At 47.9% G+C, this 19,570-nt stretch overlaps 1 protein-coding gene across 1 annotated transcript in view; it reads left to right on the forward strand.

The window, feature by feature from the left end:
- The window catches only part of LOC139059296 (sodium-coupled monocarboxylate transporter 2-like), a 39,398-nt gene extending 35,654 nt beyond the window's left edge, over nucleotides 1-3,744 (forward strand). Inside the window, exons 15-16 of the mRNA XM_070537497.1 lie at nucleotides 2,044-2,144; nucleotides 3,659-3,744. Coding sequence (XP_070393598.1) covers nucleotides 2,044-2,144; nucleotides 3,659-3,718 — 161 coding nt within the window. The 3' untranslated portion in view covers nucleotides 3,719-3,744. The remainder of the gene's footprint in view (nucleotides 1-2,043; nucleotides 2,145-3,658) is intronic.
- The last annotated feature ends 15,826 nt before the right edge of the window (nucleotides 3,745-19,570 follow it).

Here is a 19,570-nt window from a genome sequence, read left to right on the forward strand (position 1 = left end):
AGTAGGTCTAAAACAGCGACCGTGCAAAACTTTACGCTTGAAATACGGATGAATGCGTCGCGAAAAGCTTGAGGTTTTTAGTACCTAAACATACGTTTTTTCAATGAAGGAGAAGTGAGACATCCAACCAAACGTAGCTAAGCAGCTAAGTGCTACAAAGGAAACCCATACGGGTTCCTCGAAAGAAAAGCTTCGCAGTTGAAGAACTCGTCCTGGTCCGGGACTAAAACCCCGGACCACCGCCTTTCCGGGGCACCCGCTCTACCATCTGAGCTAACCAGGCGGCTAGCAGATGGCAGGCGAAGTCGAATTTATCAATAACTCAGAAGCAAAGACAAGAGTGCGAAATTCGAAGACGTGGGATCGTTCCCCACCTGCGGCAAGTTTTTTTTTATACACTTTCATTGCCATTAATTTATCATTTCTTTAATGTTTTCCTTGGGGTTGTTGTTTGTTGGCTTCTCATGATATATATATATTGATAATTCTAGTTTTCTTGTTTTGTCCGGGCCCTGCGGGTTCGATCTGCTATAAATAAATGAATAAAGAATGAATAAAGGACGCACACCCTTGATGTATAGGCATGCCTTACCAATTTTTCGCCCGACCATGTACCATCCACGTTATAAGCTACCAAAACACAATGCGTGCGCATGTGTTTCTCTCGCACACAACGCCCCGCAAGGTCCCTGCGCACCTCCCCACATTTTTCCTCCTCCCGACGTTGTAACACACCTGCTTTTGGTTACCCTGGGTGTCTCACGAAATGCGTTTGGAATTGCACAATAATAGGAAATGATTTCCTCTGGATTGCTTTTACCACAGAAGCGTATATACATTTGAAAATGTCTCCGTGCAGCAAATATAGACAAGTAATTACGCAAATCAGACTAATCAACTTTTTGACCAAAAGAGCCATCCGACTTGTCCCCATGGAAGACGCGCCGTCCGAAGAGATCATAACTATTTCCAGAATTCAAAAAAAAAAAAAAGTTGGTGCCGCGAATTCTTACAGCGTAATCAGTGGCGTAGCTAGGTCGTCTGGCACCCGGGGCCCATAGGTATTCTGTCACCCCCCCCCCCCCCCCCCCCGGCTGTAGTCGAGGAAGGCGAGGATATCAAGTTCCGGGTGTCTTCAGACGTATATGACACCCCTCCCCCCCACTGGCCCCTTGCACCCGGGGCCCACGGCCCCCCGGCCCCCCCTGTTGCTACGCCATTGAGCGTAATAAATGTCGTACGGAAAAACGAAACTGGCCAGCCGAAGAGCGCGACTGTCACGCCCGCGTAGGTGACGCGGCTGCTTTCGCCGCCGCACCGTCGGGCAAGCATGCAGCTAGCGTGATTGCGACTTGATAACGACGCTCGCTCGAATGTTCGTCTACCGATGAGGCGAGCATCAAGACGAAAGCCAAGAGGAAATCATTTAATTACCTCACCTTCTCTACGTTCAAGCAATTTCAAATGCATCTTGCGAAGCACACGGCTTGTGTGACTACATACTGCATTGAATCACATCCTTAACAATGAACGCATCCTTTTCACTCTTGCAAGCGCCCGGAAACATCTGGAAGCGTTTTCCCTTCTTCTGTCCTTGAAGTGCATCTGCTCTGCGTTATCAGTACGCTGCCTTGCGTTCAGCTATTCAGCGAGAAACCCCGGCAGGACGCGAAAGGCCGGGGTTGCTATGGTGACGCGGTATACCGCGTTATCTTGGTGATGCCGAGTGAGTCCGGCGCCAAAGCAGAAACAAGTGAAACATTCGTGTCCGATCGATACTCGAATTGACGAAAGAAATTACAAACCCATTTTCTCGTCTTTGTTACATGTATAGTGTCACACATCTGAGGGCCCCAAAATTTTCGCGCGCTCTTAAGTTGAGCGAACTTTTCAAATCGTAACATTCGAGATTCGCATTCTTCTTAACTGAGACTCACCAGTCACACTGATTCATGCTGCTTCTGTCACTCTCGCCTAAGCTACACCGAAATGCGCACAAGGAAAACATATGTGCGCTAACTTGCCGCATGCGCGATACTGCAGGAGGTAACGGACGTACGAAGGACGCCCACTTATATGTGAAATGCATCGCCAGAAGCCTCATGGTTGGCGAGGAAAAGGCACAAGAATTGGACAACCTAAAGGTAAGCCTTTTTTTTATTTCCGGCTTTTACAGACTGTTCCCTGTTAATTAAGCAGTCGACAATACTCATGTACGTACATACGTCCTCCTAACTAATACGCTGACTCGTCTTGCAAGCGCATCAGCCGCATTTCCGATTGAGGCGGCGACGAGCGCTAAAGGAAGCACGAAATTGGACGATAAGCACGAAACATGGCACCATCGAGACAAAAACGGAACGTTTTCCACTTAACCAGGGACATAGTCAATTTCCAATTTATTAGTATGGATCGACCAATTAACGTCATTGTTACGCTTTAATTACACTTAACTCCTTTTCACTCGCTGAAGCGAAGCGAGTCAAGAAGATGCGGTATTAATGCTGCCGTGTCATAACAATCCGACAAAGGCGCCAAGAAAAAGATGGCGGCTATTAGCTAGGCAACATGTAAAAAAAAAAAAGAAGAAAACGCTTAATACTGGAATGCTGCGAAGAAGAGCATCGCGGTCGTTGTTTCGTCTATGCGTGTATCAAGGCAGCCTTGTTCTTTATTGAATTATCGAAGTGTTAAGACAGACACACAACATAAACACGTGCACAGACGATGGAGCGCTCGTTCTTTACAGTGTCGATAACCTGCTGCATGGTCAAATTAAGCTCGGACATGAACGCCCTAATCGCGCCCATGCACAAGCCAAGGAAATAGATAAGCTAAGACACGAGGAAACTTACAAGTGTTCCCCAGTTTCTCATCAGAAAAACCGCGGTCCGCTTGCCGAGGTTGGAGTGACCTGCTCCGGGTGCGAGCTGTCTTACCGCGCGCCCTAGGCTGCGTACGGAGCGGGGGAGGATGTGCACATTCAGGCACCCTAGCGCGCTAGATGTTGGAGATCACGTGACCTGCACAGTTTTGGAGGCGCGGAACTTTTCCTTCCTCCATGCGCGGAACAGTGAAATAGTGACAGGAGCGGCAGGGAGGGGGAGGGGGGGACGTTCGCTTTGGGACAAGCACGCGCGCTTCCAGCTGCCGGCGCTCCTCCATCGCCGTTGTGACCGCGAGTGTTCGCGGTCATCGAGTGAACACTGGTCATGCGCGCCTCTTGGCTGCTGAGTACGAGGTCGCGGGATCGAATGCCGGCCACGGCGGCCGCATTTCGATGGGGGTGAAAACACCCGTGTACTTAGATTTAAGTGCACGTTAAAGAACTCCAGGTGGTCGAAATTTCCGGAGTCCTCCACTACGGCGTGCCTCATAATAGAAAGTGGTTTTGGCACGTAAAACCCCATAATTGAATTGCGCGCCTTTGGGCGCGTGACACCAAGCTAGTAAGCAATTTTTTACTGCAATTTCTTTTGCTGTCCGTAAAACAACGAGCTTTACATTGTATAATTCTACTGCCTTGCTGCCACTGTCAGTTATTCGCACTTCGGACGAAAGTGCGCCATTTTTTTTAATACTGCCTTCAATCAAAATACACGGATTAAAATGCCGCGGCTATACATGCGTAATGCATATGAATCTGCTTTGACTGCAGGTGATACCACACAAAACAACGGGGCATCAAGCCTGGCCCGGGGCAAGCAGTCGACTATAGGGCGTACAGAGCGACGCTCCTGGGAAGGGCCAATCCAGCCTATGGTTGCCGCTGCCACATACAGCGCGGGCTCTGTGCGTCGGATTTGCATTCAGATCCGTCGGCATGACCGACGGCATTACGTTCTCGTGAGCATTCGGGTATACCTCGAGGACAGAGCTAATGTACATTAGTACGATCCTACAGACTGCGATGACACCAAGATGCAATGGAGCTGATGTTGGTGCAAGAAAAATTTACGTTGACGCGCACTTTGAGTGCCACCCTTCAGAACATCAACTCCTGCGGTGCTGTGAAGGCTAGGGCTTGTGACAGCCCATTCGAGGACCGACTGCGTGTTCCCGAGCAAAGAGGAGGGTTCGCCTATTGTGTGCTTCTAATCCTTCTGTGACGCTTCCTTTCGGCCAGTGTCGCGCGGACGGTGGTTAGAGGCGGGCAGCGGGGAAACCCTTGTTCTTCGCCGCAATGAGATTGATTTCACACACACACGCACACGCACGCACACAAAAAGCAGTTTGTGCGCGTTTAGATGCCGGTGAGAAACAAAAGAGGTTTGGTTGAATCCAAAATCTGCAAGTGATTAATAATGATAAAAAAAATGGCTGTGGCTTAGCTGAGGTTAAGCCCAGGATGCGAAGCATACTAGCCTTTATTTTAGTTGTTGAACCACTGTTTAGCCTGGTGAACTGCTGTAGCTTGGCTATATTTGGTTCGGCTAGACGAAGAAACAACTCATACAGGCGAGCGCACGAGCTGAGACCCGGCTATGTAGCTACGCCGGCCGCAAGCGAGCGCACGAGTTGAGCCTCCGCTTTTGCGGCTGTTATGACGTCATATGGTAGCTACGCGGCCGCGCGCGGCGCAGCAAGGAAGAACGTGGTTGTGCGGCTAGTATGCTTCGCATAAAATGAACGCGCTATTAGGTATAGCGCCAAAGTGCTTTAACAATGTAAACCATTGTTGAGAGAAAATGGGAAGAGCTGATCGGCTGAAAAGTTGCACGGAGCTCGCGTAGCCCTTTTGCACGATAAAGGTGGTTGCAAAACATTTGTGTGAATATTATGTGTACCTAAATGAAGGTAGCGCGCTTGTGCGGCCACTAGAGGGCAGCGCGTACAGCCAGGGACTCCAGTGACATATTGGAGAGGCGGAACTTGCCGGACGTCATACTGGAGCATGGACGAGAGTCACGCTGGAAGAGCGGCATGCTAAGATTGCGCGAAGTTGGGAGAGAATCAGACACTGCGAGCGTGGAAGGAAAAAGTGGAGAAGGAAAGGCAGGGAGGTTAACCAGTTTAGCTGAGCCGGTTTGCTACCCTGCACATGGGAGCGGGAGATGAAAGATGGGGAAGGGAGAGAGAGAGAACACAGCACACAAGTTTTCTATAAAAATTACAAGGAGTCTGACGCTATAGTGTCTTTGGGTTGCGGCAAGTATGGCGCTTCAGCCAGCATAGGAACTATGGGTAGCGCATGGATTTGAGTAATTACTTCGTGCTGCTGGCTTCGAACAGCTTTGTGATTTTCAAATCGGTAATTTTCAGCAACATACTGCGTTATGAATGCAACAGTTCGCAAATATTACGCATGTGCACAGTTGCGTTGTTTAGAAAGTATACTGGAAATTCAGAAAGATAGAGCGTAATAAGCAAAGTCTCAATAACGTCTGAAGCCTGAAGCACGAATATTAGACTAATTCATGCACTAACCATCATGCCCATGGTAGCTGAAAGATCGCAGCACCAGAGTTCCCTTTCGTAAGAGAGAAACGTATGTAAGAAACTCTAATTTGCGACATGGCATCCGAGATTAGGTGACGCGTTATCGCGTCGCTGTCCTTGGAGGCCATGATTGCGGGGTGTTGAGGGGCAGGAGAGTGCCACTTATTAGCAGACACTGTGTTTGGAATATTAAAGGTTTCATAAATTTATTAGGGGCTATTTGAAGTTTCCCGGTTTTTATTGCAGGGGGCCAATATAGACGACATTCATGAGAGGACATGAGCACGGTGTCATTCCCACATTAGGCAATCTACAGCCCAAGCGAAAACGATAAAAGTATGCTGGCTATAGAAGGGGGCAGTGCGACGGGCGGGAGCCGGTGGGGCGCACAGAGGAGCCATGAAAGTTGTAGACGCCGTTACTTGCAGCTGGCGTACAGCTTTTGCGGCTTTCTAAAGGGGCGGCGCACGGCAGCTAGCATGCGCGTCGCGTTCACTTTGCGTCGTGTTTGAATGTTTAATGTAGTAAGCGTGTATAAGCAAATGGAACTCCCTGCCGTCCAACATCGCCGATATATCAGAGCCTTCAATATTTCACTCAGCGCTCCTGGGCTATTTACAAAATGAAAAACATTGGTAACCCGTATCTGCTTGTCTTCGTTTTATATACAGTCTTTGTACGCTATATGTATGCAGTGTTCTTTCCAATGTATTTATGATTGGTGTTTTACTGGCTGTTTAACAAAATGTTCTATACTCGTCTTCAATGTATTTGTTTGATCTTTTTTTTTAACTACGCTATTCTGGGCACCTTGGTTCGAATCAACTTGCTGTTTCTTTTTTCTTTTCTTTTTAGTATTCTTGTCTTCGATCTGTGTTTATAAATGATATTTATGTACTCACCTGAAATCCCCCCTATATGTAATGACCACTAGGCTCTTTAGGGCATTGAAATAAATAAATAATGCGCGATGCAAACACCACGAAGCTTTTGCAGCTCGGAGATGCATTGTTAAAAAGGGTGACACTTCTTCGGAGAGCAGAGAATGGAAAAATGCGTTATTTGCAACACCTGAACGCACAGCAGATGTTTAGTCAGGCGATTTAATAATGAGGAAGATCGCATTTGAAGGCCGCTCTGGACGAGTTGGCTTTTACTAGATGGCTTGGTGTTAGCGCAACCGAACGTGGACACAAACAACCCGACTTTTCAACTTTTGTCATTAGGTCATGTGCCGCAAATGTAGCCCTTGGGGGCAGAGAAAATTACACTCGCAAACAGACAAAAGCCACGCTGAGGCGGCGCGCAATAAACCGGGGAATAACATTACCGCATCGTTCAGTTCACTCTCCGCGTCCGCAGGCGCCAGCAACATGCCCATTAAAAAGCTTTAGCTTTGTAAAACAAAATTAGGCACATATGTGGGTGCTTTCGCGAATCTCAACATGCACTAAATATTTTAAATTATGGGGTTTTACGTGCCAAAACCACGATTTGATCATGAGGAACGCCATATGGGGGACTCCGGAAGCTTTGACCACCTGGGATTCTTTAACGTGCACCTAAATTGAAGTACGCGGGTTTTTTCGCATGTGGGACCCATCTAAATGCGGCCGCCGTGGCCGGCATTCGACCCCATGACTTATTGCTTAGCAGCCCAACACCATAGCCACTAAACAACCACGACGGGTGTTCTAAATATTTTCCATTACTGCTTTTATTGTACATGTCCACAAGACGAGAGGAAACACTTTATTACGTACAGAAATCCACATGCACCCGTCATACCTAAAGCCCCTCAATTTTTCAAAAGTAGCGCCATTCTTAGATCTTTCCGCCACCCCGCTCACCCTGGCGCGTCCTCCTCCACGCCTCCTGTCGCCCCAGCCTCCTCCGCTCCCCCATTGGCCAATCTGTGTCACGTGGAGGCAGGCGCCGCGCTTTTGTATATTTTTTTTCTTTCTAGCGCGCGCCTACTTCCATTGTTGGGCCTGCGCGACGAAAGTACGGCAGGCAGACTGACGGAGTGCGTTAGCGTAATAGAATGTGAAGGGCCGAGAACTTAATTGCGATGCCATGCTGCTGCACCTTTGGTTGCCGCAACAGACACAGCGACGGCAAAAAGCTTTTTGCTTTGCCGTCCGGCTGGCGCAACGCAGTGTGGATTCGCAGGATCGGGCGGGCTGACTTCGACGAAGTGACAAAGAACGCACGGCTTAGTGAAGTAAGGGCACGGCTACTCACAACCTCTCATTTCGAGCCTAGTTCACGCCTTCCGCTTCGAAAAAGTGTGTGTTCATGCTCTGCGTGGTTTTTAGCGCGTTGTTTGACTTTTTTTTCGAATGTGCTCTCTTTGTTTCATGTAGTTTCGTCTTGCTGTGAAATGCACGCATCGCACACAGCCATTCCGGCGGTGTGCGATCAGCAATCTTTCACGCGCCGGCCGAACAAAAGTATCCTGCAGGTACGTAAATGAACCTACGAAACCACGTACACATACTTTCACGCTGTCAACACCTGAAACATTGTTAATTACGCGCGTGTTTGAGTACACCACGTGCGTGCGTCGTGTTTCAGCGTTTCAGCAACAAGAACTCTGAACGTCGCGCGCTTTACGCCTTAAATACGCCTTGAATAATGGTCCTTTTGTCTATTTCTTTCGCAATTCCAACACGAAATTCTAAAGGCCAGTTACCGACTGACGAGGAAAGATCTCGATCTCGAACGATCTCGAAAAGTTCGTTCGAGCAGGGCTCGAACGAACTTTTCTGCGGATTTCCTCCCGTAGCGTGTTAGCCGTCGTCTGCTACGGCAGGCCCACCACCGGCGGCGCCACCGTCGAGGCCGAGCAGAGGAGGAGGGAAGTGAATGGCGCTACTTTGGGAGATTGAGGGGCTTTAGTCAGACCGAGCCCCCCCCCCCCCCCCCCCCTAGCAGTAGGCTCTACTTGACTTTTCTTAACTCAAATGTTTCTGGCGCACCCTTTGAAGAGGCTTACCCTTGTTCAAAGCTTTTGTGAAAAAGTGTAGCCTAGTTAACACCACAAGATGGATTGCAGTGAGCTCTTTGCGATGGAGTTAGCATTTCACTTGGCGGAGTGTTAAAGTGCTCAAGAAATTTATAATAGCATGCACACTGAAAGCGTGTAGCTTTTCTGTTGAAAAAAATAACATGAATGTATCCTCTAGCATTTTAATGAGTGTGGCTAATTCATCTCCAGGGTACAATACGCTGTTCGCAGACGTGCCATTCGCAGATGACACTCTGTTGCAACTTGGCTTTGCACGCTCTGTACTCGACTCTGCACCCGGTTACAAAACGTGCTCGCGCTTTCGACGCCATGAGTGCGCGCCGCATTATCAAACAGATAACACAGGTACTGCACAATATCACGCACTACGTACCTAAAAATAATCTCTCCGCTTGAAGTTCTTTGTTGTTGTGTTGCCCACCCTACAGGCCGCATACTTGCTGGTAAGCTTCCTAGTTCTTTTCCTCCACTGTGAATCAATATTTATATGTGAATCAATACCAGTCGAGATTTTGTTGCTTGGTGTTTTATTGTATAGAAATTACTGCGTGACAAATCCATGTGTGATGTTTGATTACACGTTCTGTATTTCTGGCTGTGCACTGCATTACCACAGCACTGTAGGAGCCAACCAGGCAAGTTTTTTTGCCTTTAGCTCCAGTGTCATATCAATCTTAAACTGTCATGTGCTGTCAAAATAAAATAAATAAATAAATATAAAAAACACGAGCACCATACGGTATCGGTTCAGCAGGTAAACGCAGGGAGCATATTTAGAGTGCCAGTGCAAATATCTTGTGGTAATGGAGGCACGTGTGACTCCGTAAACATGTTCCACATGGTTGGAATTCAAAAGGCAAGTTCAAGTCTCCTCAAGGTTTACATATGTTACAGAAAATTTTACTGAATATTCTGCTGTGTCCTTACCATTTACGTACAGTTACACAGCAATTAGGTATTTTGTTCATGATGCAATTCACGGTGTCAACTGCGTCACGAATCCCACTTTCTTTATTTTTGGACATGTCCATATATAGAAGGCTGTGCTTCAGCTCAGCAAATGAACGTCACATTCTAAGAGCTTCCAAAAGACGTCAGCTTAGCGTTTGCCCGATGTGCTGGAAAAAAGTTTGCAGGTGAAAGCTCTGTACAGCAACGTCTGGGGGCTAAATCACCTGCAATGACGCCAGACAACAGCTTCAGTTTGCTGTTGTTTCTTAAATCATTTTACAGATTTGATTTACAATTCAATTTAGTGTAATGGAGGGAGGGAGTATCAATAACTATGGCAGAATTGTGACCTCGGAAGATTGGGGAAGATTATCCCTGCGGTTGCCCTACAATATTTCAGAGACAAGTTTTTGGTAGCTTACTATATATCCACGAATATTATAGCGGCTGTCAGCGAAGCAGAGGTCCACGCACTCGTTCACTGCATTTGCCTGCTCGCCTGCTATACACCCCGAGGTCAGTTATACACTTGCACAACATTAAACCCAGGACGTGACACCACTGCGGGTCAAAAGAAAAGAGAGAGAAAAAAACCTGCCTCACCCTTCTCGACACAAGCTTTTCGTATTATAGATGAATTGCTAAATAACATGTATTGTGATTCACATGCACAGAATGCAGCAGCAAACACATCTTCAAGGGACACTGAATAGAAACACTGAATCAGTTCAGATAGATAGTCTTTCAAAACATTAGTTAATTTTGCGGTAAGAGGCTGCATACATGCTAGAGAAGAAAACAAACGTTAAACTTCTATTTTTTAATACATATTTCTGCGCCTCAACCTCTAATGCTAGCATGCCAGTATGACGTCACGGATTTCAAGGTATTTTCTTGTATTTGGGCTGTTGTGGCAGCAGTAAAACATTCTCGAGACTAATGGTATCATCACCAAACTGCACCAGTGTGCCGATGGTGTCAGGATGGTTGGATGAAACGGCGCACCAAAAAAAACGGCGCGGTTTGCTCTGGTGCCGTTTGTCGAGGATGCATCATTAGTTCAGTCTTGGGATCCTTTAGAATATAATGTATTCCATCTGAACCAACAAATAGGCTTGAACAGATGCCATCAAAATCTGTGACGTCACGACGAGCTGAAGCGGGAACTTCAAGACAAGCGTCCGAGCTGCTTGCCTTGGTTAAGGAGGCTTACAAAGGCGACATCCTGTCAAGGGCCCAGGTTTTCTGGTTGTACAGTGAGTTCAAGAAAGGACAAGAGATTGCAGAAGACATGGAGTGATCTGGATGCCCTTCAATGAGCAGTTTGGAAGAAAATGAGGCCAAAGTAAAAAAATATCCTGGACTCCGACCGTCGTTTGAGTATCAGATTAATCGCCGAAAACTTCATCATGTGCAAAACAACAGGTCGCGAAATTATTCCTGGAAATTTGAACATGTGAAAGCTTTGTTCGAAACTGGTGCCAAAAGTGTTGAGTAACGAACAAAAACAACGACAAGTTGACATTGCCCGTGAGATGCTGATGCAGTTAGAAAGCGAACAGGACTTTTTAGACTGTGTAATAACAGGCGACAAATCATAGGTACTCCAGTACGAGACCAAGCGACAAAGTTCGGAGTGGCAGACTGTAAACTCCCCGTGCCCCAAGAAAGCAACGATGTCAAATTCCAAGGACAGTGTTCATTGTCTTTTTTGACAAGCGTGGGGTGGTGGTGGAAAACTTTTAATGGCCATATATACAAGAGAGAGTTGGGGAAGGCCTTAAGAGCCAGCCCCTAATAAAGTCTAGGAGGGGTCCCTAGTCCGGGACCCCTGTGGCTTCTGCGGTGGCCCGGGCCCCAGCCACGAGAGCTCTTTGGCTATCTATGGTACAGCAGCTGAGCAGGGCAGCCTCCCAGCTCTCTCAGGTGGGTGAGGGAAGGGTAAGCAGGGTTGGAAGGTCAGGCCCACACCATGTGGTAAACGTTTGAGAACGAAAACCCCCAGTGTGGGCGCTCCCCATTAAATGCAGGATTAAAATTTTTGAGCACTGCCGGGCACAGTACTGTGGAGGCGTACAAGCGGAGAAGCCAGAGCGCTCCTCGCTTTTAGATAGCCCTGTCGCAGGGGGTGGTGAAAACGGCTATGCTGATTTTGGTAGAGCTGAGTGATTTCTTTAAATGTAAGTGCAGGGATTGGTGCAGAGATCTCAGGCGGCGGTTGTCGAGCCAATGCCCGGTGGTCGAGTGCGTGGGCGGAGGCATCGGCTGCCTCATTTCCCCTCCAAGTCCCGCATGTGCTGGGGCCCAGACGACAATCCGGGTGTCTGGGCGACCCCAGTACTCGCATCCATGAAGAATTTTGAAAGCATGTCGCGAGATGCGTCCTTGCTTTAAATTTCGACAGGCTTCCACAATGAATTTGTACCTCCGGGACGAACCATTAACACTGCTGCACAAAGTCCTTGAGTGCCTTCACAGAGCTGTCAAACGAAAACTACCAGTGATTGCCGATCACTGGAAGCTCTACCACGACAACACTCTAGCCCACACTGCCTCCATTGTGGCCGCCTACCTGGCCCGGATAGGGTTTGCAACTTTGCCGCGACCACCATAAGATCCGATGTGAGCCCGGCAGACTTTTTTTCTGTTACCAAAGCTTAAAAGAAGCCTGAAAGGTCACCATTTTGACAATGTTCCCGCCATCCAAAGAGCTGTCGGAAAGTCTCTGAAAGAAATTACAGCAGCTGACATCCAGGGAGCCTTTCCAGCGTGGGAATTGCATTGGTAATGGTGTATTGATGCCCATGGAGACTACTTTGAAGAATCTTAATATGTACCGATTGGATTAACCAATTCTTTTTACCAGACCCAGTCTCATTACCTTGTGGACAAACATAGTCTTTGTTTTTGTTTCTTTTTTGGCTTACCAACCCTCCCCCTACAGCAAAAAGACATGTTTTTTGCCTTAAGTTAACACACACAAAAGGAAGACACATAAAGACAACACGGGCAGCACTTCCAACTGGTTCAATTCGGGCTGTGACCCACGAATATATATACACATAGACGCATGCGCAGGCTCTTCGCAAATCTATGTTACTCAGCAGTCAAACAATCTTGTGTGTATATATATATTCATGGGTCACAGCCCAAATTAAACCAGTTGGAAGTGGCACTCGTGTTGTCTTTATGCATCTTCCTTTTGTGTGTGTTAACTTGTGGCAAAATACGTTTTTCTTTTAGCAAACACCAACTAGGGCAACAAGCAGTTCTGTTGCAACATACTCCTACGGCAAGGTGGCATTTGTATTGTAAAAGGGTAATTTGCTACTACAGATCAAATTATTTTTCTCGTTAGTGTCCCTTTATGGATAATCTGTGAACACTTGCTAACTAGTTACATTTGTCTTTTCTTCCTAGTAGCAAACCCTGTTCCTGTTTCTGCATGACGGTGCGGCAGCCCTGGGCAGAGGGTTTTGTATGCGTGGCACAAAGTGTAAAATGGCATAACCATGATCGGCGACCTTGGCTTTCTGTGCAACATCTTTCCGGTTGCACCTGAACTTGTAGACTGTTAGAGAACGCTAGAAGATTCTTTGGGAGTTGGTTAGCAACATCACCATAATCAGTCTCTTTGCATCGCGCCCAGCAAGAGACACAATGATGGCAAGAGACACGTCCTTCGTCTGCTACTTTGCATTGAATGAAGTTGCCTACAATTGCCAGCTTTCCCAAACCCATGCATGCTGCCCGGGATAATATTTCCACATTCACTGTCTGCCACCTGCTGACGGGACAGTAGCTATATAGTTCACTGCTAATGAATATCTGCAGTGCAGGATTTTTGTATTAAGAAAATCTGGCGTTCCATGTGCTTGTCACGGCATCCTCTTTGTTTTTGAGTCATTCAGTCGGTTGTATACAAAGTGCTTTTTTGACTGTCCGATTCTCATGAGAAAGATTATTTGGTTTCTGCATGAACGAAACTAGGTGATCGTGCAGATGCTGTGCGAAAAAACGAGTGACTAACAGCCTTCACACTCGTCACTCACAGCTCTGATACATTAGGAGAATGCGGGGGGGGGGGGGTAGGAAAGGCTACGTAAGGCAGGAAAGCCCTAGACATGATGGCCGGTTGCGAACAAGAAGGTATGGCAAGTTTCTATATCCGAGCAATAGACACCGAGCAAATTTGTCAAGCTGACAACTGATATAGGGCATGCAGACACAGAGCCACATTAAAGCACCGTAGTTGTGCAGGTACTGTTAGATATGGAGCCGTTTCCTGCGATTACTTCGAGTTCCCCAAACCACTTCGAATCGCAGCACAGCTAATTGAGGAATGCCGAAGCAGGAAAGCACATTCCAGAGGAGCGGCGGAGCAAGCATGTTTAAGGCAACAAGTTCACGTGCCAACAAGTTCGTGCGCCGCCGGGATTAGCAGGTGGGCCTCGGACAATGGAGCATGAGCAGCCCTCCCCTTCTCCTCGTTAGAAGTGCATTGCCAGTCTGCGAGGCAAGACCGCAGAGAGCCGCCAGGTGTGACACCGCGACACGGGCGCCTACCATTGGCTGAAAGTGGCGTCATCGGAGCGGACTCTCCCATTGGTCGAACATGATGTGACTTCCAGTGCTCGAAGGGTTTATAAGAAGCCTTCCAGAGAGACCTGAGCATTCTGGAGCATTCCCTGATTCACCTCTCTCGAACTTCTTGCCGCGGGCCGCAGCGTCCGAGTTGCTGCCGGCCCGTAATGTCTGTACAACTGTTAATTGACGCTCACCTCTCTGTATATAATGTAAAATAAATCCTCCCAAGTTTGGGTTTTTCATCCCGAAGTCCGGCCTCCAACCCCTACATCTGGTGGCAGCGGTGGGATGGCCTCCGAATACATCAGCTGGTGGCAGCGCTACGAATCAACCTTCGTCGAGAGAGATCGTAAGGAACCGGGAAGAGCGAAGAAGAGAGAGCCTTCGTCGAAAGAGGTCCGAAGAAACTGGGAGTAGCGAAGAAGGAGCGAGCCTTCGACCCAGGGAGTCCGGAGGAACCGGGAACAGCGGACGAATGAACCGGATGGCAGGGTGCTGCAACCGTAAGTGAGCGCGTGGTTTTTTTCCTTATGATTCGCCAGACTCAAATGTTGTGTGTTCATTTTGATAGTTCTGGGAATCGGGAGTTTGTTGCATTGTGTGTTTGCACAAATTAATTAAGGAAAACAGTTTTAACCACCTGTCGGGGCAGCTGCCATGGATCTTAGAAGGTTGACGAGGTTAGACTTGTTGTTGGTGTGCGACGATTTGGGAGTTGAGGCGGACGAACGGATGGAAACGCCAGCTATCATAAAGGCGATTAACGATAGTGGCAATGACGACAAAAGCATTGAGCTTGCTTGGGAGGTGATACAGGGGCCACGGGAGCGCGAGCGTCGTGTACGTTTGCGAGGGCGTCGTCAACTTAGGAGTGAGCGTCAGCGTGAAGAACGCGAGAATGAACGGAAGCATGAGCTTCAAGAACTTACTCTTAGGTGTGAGCGTCACGGACGCGAGAATGAATGCAAACGTGAGTATCAGGAACGTAAGCATGAGCGTGAGCAAAAATATGAGAGAGAGAAGGCAGCACTGATCAAAGAGATACAGCATTGTGATCAGTTATTGGCACAGAGACAACGGCTGTCTGAGAATTCTGTAGGAAGTACAGAGCGAAAGAATGAGGAAGCATCTAGCAGAATTTCGCCAGAAGCCGACGAAAAGAGTAGTGCCTGTGAGATTGCCTGCAGATTCATAAGTGAAGGGAAAAGGCTAGCTGCTAACGATGCCTTAGTGGCAACAGAGGCCGTTAAAGGCCGTAGTGAGAGCGACGAGGTGCTGTGCCAACAGATGACTGTGGAAACAGCTAGGCCAGCTGCGAACAAATTGGCACAGTTACCGCGCGTGTGCATCGCTGGTAATGTTAGCGAGGTTGCTAGCGAAGAAAGGGGTACTGTTGACGCGACAGACGCGAGCACCCATGTAGAGCCAGATGTGCATGCAGAAGTGAAGTGCGAACTGAGCGATGCAGTTGAGAGTAGTTCTCGGGATGGTGAGCTCCGTAGTCCACGAGAGAACAACTGCATTGTTCAGGGATCGGTGCGGCTCTCCGCCAGTCTAGATGGCCTAGATAGGGATGATTGAGTTGTTAATCATTCGGACTGTGCGCGTGAGACAGCGATCGATACCGACGGGCTGTGTGCCGATGCACAGCGTGAGCTGGGCAATGTAGTAGAGGGCAGTTCGCAAGAGTGCGAGTTGTCTAACTCGAGTAAAGCCTGCTGCATTGTTCCAGAGTCGGTTGAGCTGTCCACCAGTCGAGGCAGAGCGAGTGTTGATTTAAGTGAGAATCACTCAGACTGTGCAGGTAAGAGACCGATCCGGGCCGACGAAACGTGTACCAGCCAGCACGAGGCACGAGGCGACATGAAAACGAGTGCAAAGAGCAAGCGCCGTAAAAAGAAGCGCGGTAAAGACCGAAAGACGGTAACAAATGTAGTGCCGCCAAAGATGGCGAGAAACCCAAAAGGGCAAGGCGCGAGGAAAAAGGTGCGGTCGTCAAGGACGATGTTGACGCATCCAGAACGTTCAAACCACCGGTCCAAGGGGGACCGCGAAGCATGTTCTGCACGGACGCGGACAAAGGGCACGAGGCTGTTAAACTCCTCGTCGTTCCGTAGTTCTTTTCACAGCTCAGCGTGCAGTTCGAAGAAACGCAAGGTGGCAGGACGAGACCAGGTGGGGAGTAGCGACGCGGTCAATCGAGTTTGTGTTGAAAGCGGGGCGCGAGGACGCAAATTGGCAGGAGACCGTAACGTCTTGGGGGAGCTGATAGTTAGTCAGCCCTTTTGTGTTTCCTCGACAGCCAGAGTAGTTTTCAAGCCGCGACCAGCTCGGGGACGGCTCAGAGTATGAGTCAGACATAAGCATTTGGAAAGGGAGGCCAGGAGCGCTTCCGTAGAAATGAAGTGTCCTGTTTTTTATTTTGAGCATCGGAAAGTTTTTCGCGAATTGAGACTAAGATTTCTTTCAATATGTAAAGGTATGAGCTTTGTTTGTGTTTTCGTTCGAGAAGCTCGAGATTTGAAAGATGCGTTTTAAGTAAACATGTAGTCTCGCGAGATGCTCATTAATAAGTAAATAGGCTTTCTTTTTGTAAGTGTGAGTAACCTAAAGGTCAAGGTTATCGTTGAGAGGCCTATCGTAAAGCGCGTGTGTTATTTAACCTTCTTTCTTTTTAAGTGTTTTTGAATTTTCTAAGGTTAAGCGCGTAGATTTTCAGTGAGTGCATTATTTGCACGGAGAAGCGTTTTTAGTTCCTTTAGCGCGTGTCCTGTGTGGACGGAAGGAAGCAGATTTATGACTGGGTTGCTAGTGTGTGTTGTGGGCAGCCGTATTCCGACTTCTATTATAAGTACGCGTGGAACGAGTTATTAAAAGACGCATTAGTTTAAGGGTTCTGCGGAGTGTGTAAGTCCCGTAAGTTTAATTGTTCGTTTACGTCACGTGTCCTGTAGGACTTTCAGGGAAGAAACGTGAGTAAGCGTAAATGAAAAGTTTGCCTACGACACAAGTACGCGTTCTGTTTCGTGACCACAAGGCTAGTGCGCTTGTGATTACGTACTTGTGAGGTTGACCAGATTGTTCATTGGCACCAATACGTGCGATAAGTACGCCACTGCGATAGATTGGAAACATGCTGTTCGTGTAGTTAGGCCACTTAAGTAATGTTCGGCTGTTTTCATTTGTTGTTTGCATCGTCAACGACCCTTTTGTTTTGCAACAACAATAGTAGTCTGGTCTTGTCGGCAATCGAGGAGAAATGCATAGCTGTTTGGAAGGGTGGTTGGAACTGTTTTGTCAAAATTGGGGAACTAAAAGATCAGGGTTGATTTTGACTCAGTAATAGCCTGGCGAGTCAGGGGTGAAGAGCCTGCGCTTACGCGTGGTGCAGCGCTGTGTTGTTTGGTTTGTTTGACGTATGTTCTCCAGGGCCCAGGATCCCGAGGGTTGTCAAACGAGGCTCGACCCCAGTACCCTGCAGCTTCTTTCAGCGTTCCTCATGGCCAGCGAATTGAGTTCACCGGCCATTCAGAACAACCGGGGTGAGGACGAGCTGTTAGATATGGAGCCGTTTCCTGCGATTACTTCGAGTTCCCCAAACCACTTCGAATCGCAGCACAGCTAATTGAGGAATGCCGAAGCAGGAAAGCACATTCCAGAGGAGCGGCGGAGCAAACATGTTTAAGGCAACAAGTTCACGTGCCAACAAGTTCGTGCGCCGCCGGGATTAGCAGGTGGGCCTCGGACAATGGAGCATGAGCAGCCCTCCCCTTCTCCTCGTTAGAAGTGCATTGCCAGTCTGAGAGGCAAGACCGCAGAGAGCCGCCAGGTGTGACACCGCGACATGGGCGCCTACCATTGGCTGAAAGTGGCGTCATCGGAGCGGACTCTCCCATTGGTCGAACATGATGTGACTTCCAGTGCTCGAAGGGTTTATAAGAAGCCTTCCAGAGAGACCTGAGCATTCTGGAGCATTCCCTGATTCACCTCTCTCGAACTTCTTGCCGCGGGCCGCAGTGTCCGAGTTGCTGCCGGCCCGTAATGTCTGTACAACTGTTAATTGACGCTCACCTCTCTGTATATAATGTAAAATAAATCCTCCTAAGTTTGGGTTTTTCATCCCGAAGTCCGGCCTCCAACCCCTACAGTACATAGCAGAAATGACTGCGCAAGGTAGACAACACCATAGTTGCTGCGGTAGTTTTGCGGCTATAGTGTTGCAGCACGTCAGGGGTTTGATCCCGACCATGGTAGCCGCATTTAGACGGGGGCGAAATACAAAAACGCTTGTGCACTTGGATTTCAGTGCACGTCAAACAACCCCAAGAGGTGAAAATTAATCTGGAGCCTACCACTATGGTATAACTCGTCATCCGATCGTGGTTTCAGCACCCACAGCCCCATAATTCAATTAAAGTGCACTTCTGCCACGATACAATGCAAAAAGAATGCTAGCCTTCACGGAGGTTATTACGAATGGCGCATGACAACATTTTATGAAAAAAAGTCTTGATGCGTGTTTGTGTATTACACAAAAGAGTGATAGTGCACGCAAGATAAACGCCTCTCATATTGCACTAAATGGTGAACAAATTAAACACTTGCCGTCAACATCGTCGCTAGTTATTGCATTCGATCTGTATAATTCTTTTATTTTCTCTTTTGTGGTGGGGTTGGGGAAGAGTTTGGTTGATTTATAGCCTCTTCTGTACTACTGGGAGAACTGGTTGGAGTACTGGAGTCTTCCGGACAAAATGGGAGATTGGCAGGGATGCAGTCGAACAAAAGCGCACCAATTAAGAACTACCAGTAATCAAGCATTCTCACCCAATACACTGTGTCTCATGGGTCAAATGTTGGGCCAATACTGCTATGGAAAAAGCAAATGGAATGGCTTCATGGAGAGTTTGCTTGACAAGGGTGCCTATGTCATGTAATGTTATCTCCTAGTTTATTTCCTTCTTTCATGCCTGACGACGATGCTGAAGTGACGATGACGGTACGACAAATGGCTGACGATGGCGTGACAATAGGGAGATGAAGGTGGATGACAAAGGGATGACAAAGCTGGGATGATAACGGTATGATAATGCTGTTATGACAAAGCTAGAATAGTGACGAAACAATGAAAAAGACATAACAACAGGTTGACGACACTGAAATCATGTACTATGACAGAATGATGACTGCTACGGCACAATAGCAATGCAGTGAAGGGGGCAGACGGATGATGAGAAAAGCATGAAATCGATTAAATGACGACGGCATGTTGGTGCTAGACTTCACGTCCATGCTTACGTACATCTACCGCCTCATGACCTTAGTTTGCAGTATATCAACACCTAGAACCTTTTTCTAGGTAACGACTATATCCGGTGCTTGTTTGCATTTTGCATACATGCCAATCTGCAAGATTTACAATAAAACATTTGTGTAACAATTTAAGTGAATCGTCCCATATTAAGAGAGCTACGGACGACTACAAGTTACGCTCCCCTTAAGTCGTGCTTTTTCTCAACTCGTTCGCCGAGCGATCGGGGCTAAACTCCACTTCACTGGCTC

The sequence above is a fragment of the Dermacentor albipictus genome, chromosome 4, assembly GCF_038994185.2.
Source record: "Dermacentor albipictus isolate Rhodes 1998 colony chromosome 4, USDA_Dalb.pri_finalv2, whole genome shotgun sequence".
In the NCBI taxonomy this organism is placed as follows: Eukaryota; Metazoa; Arthropoda; class Arachnida; order Ixodida; family Ixodidae; genus Dermacentor; species Dermacentor albipictus.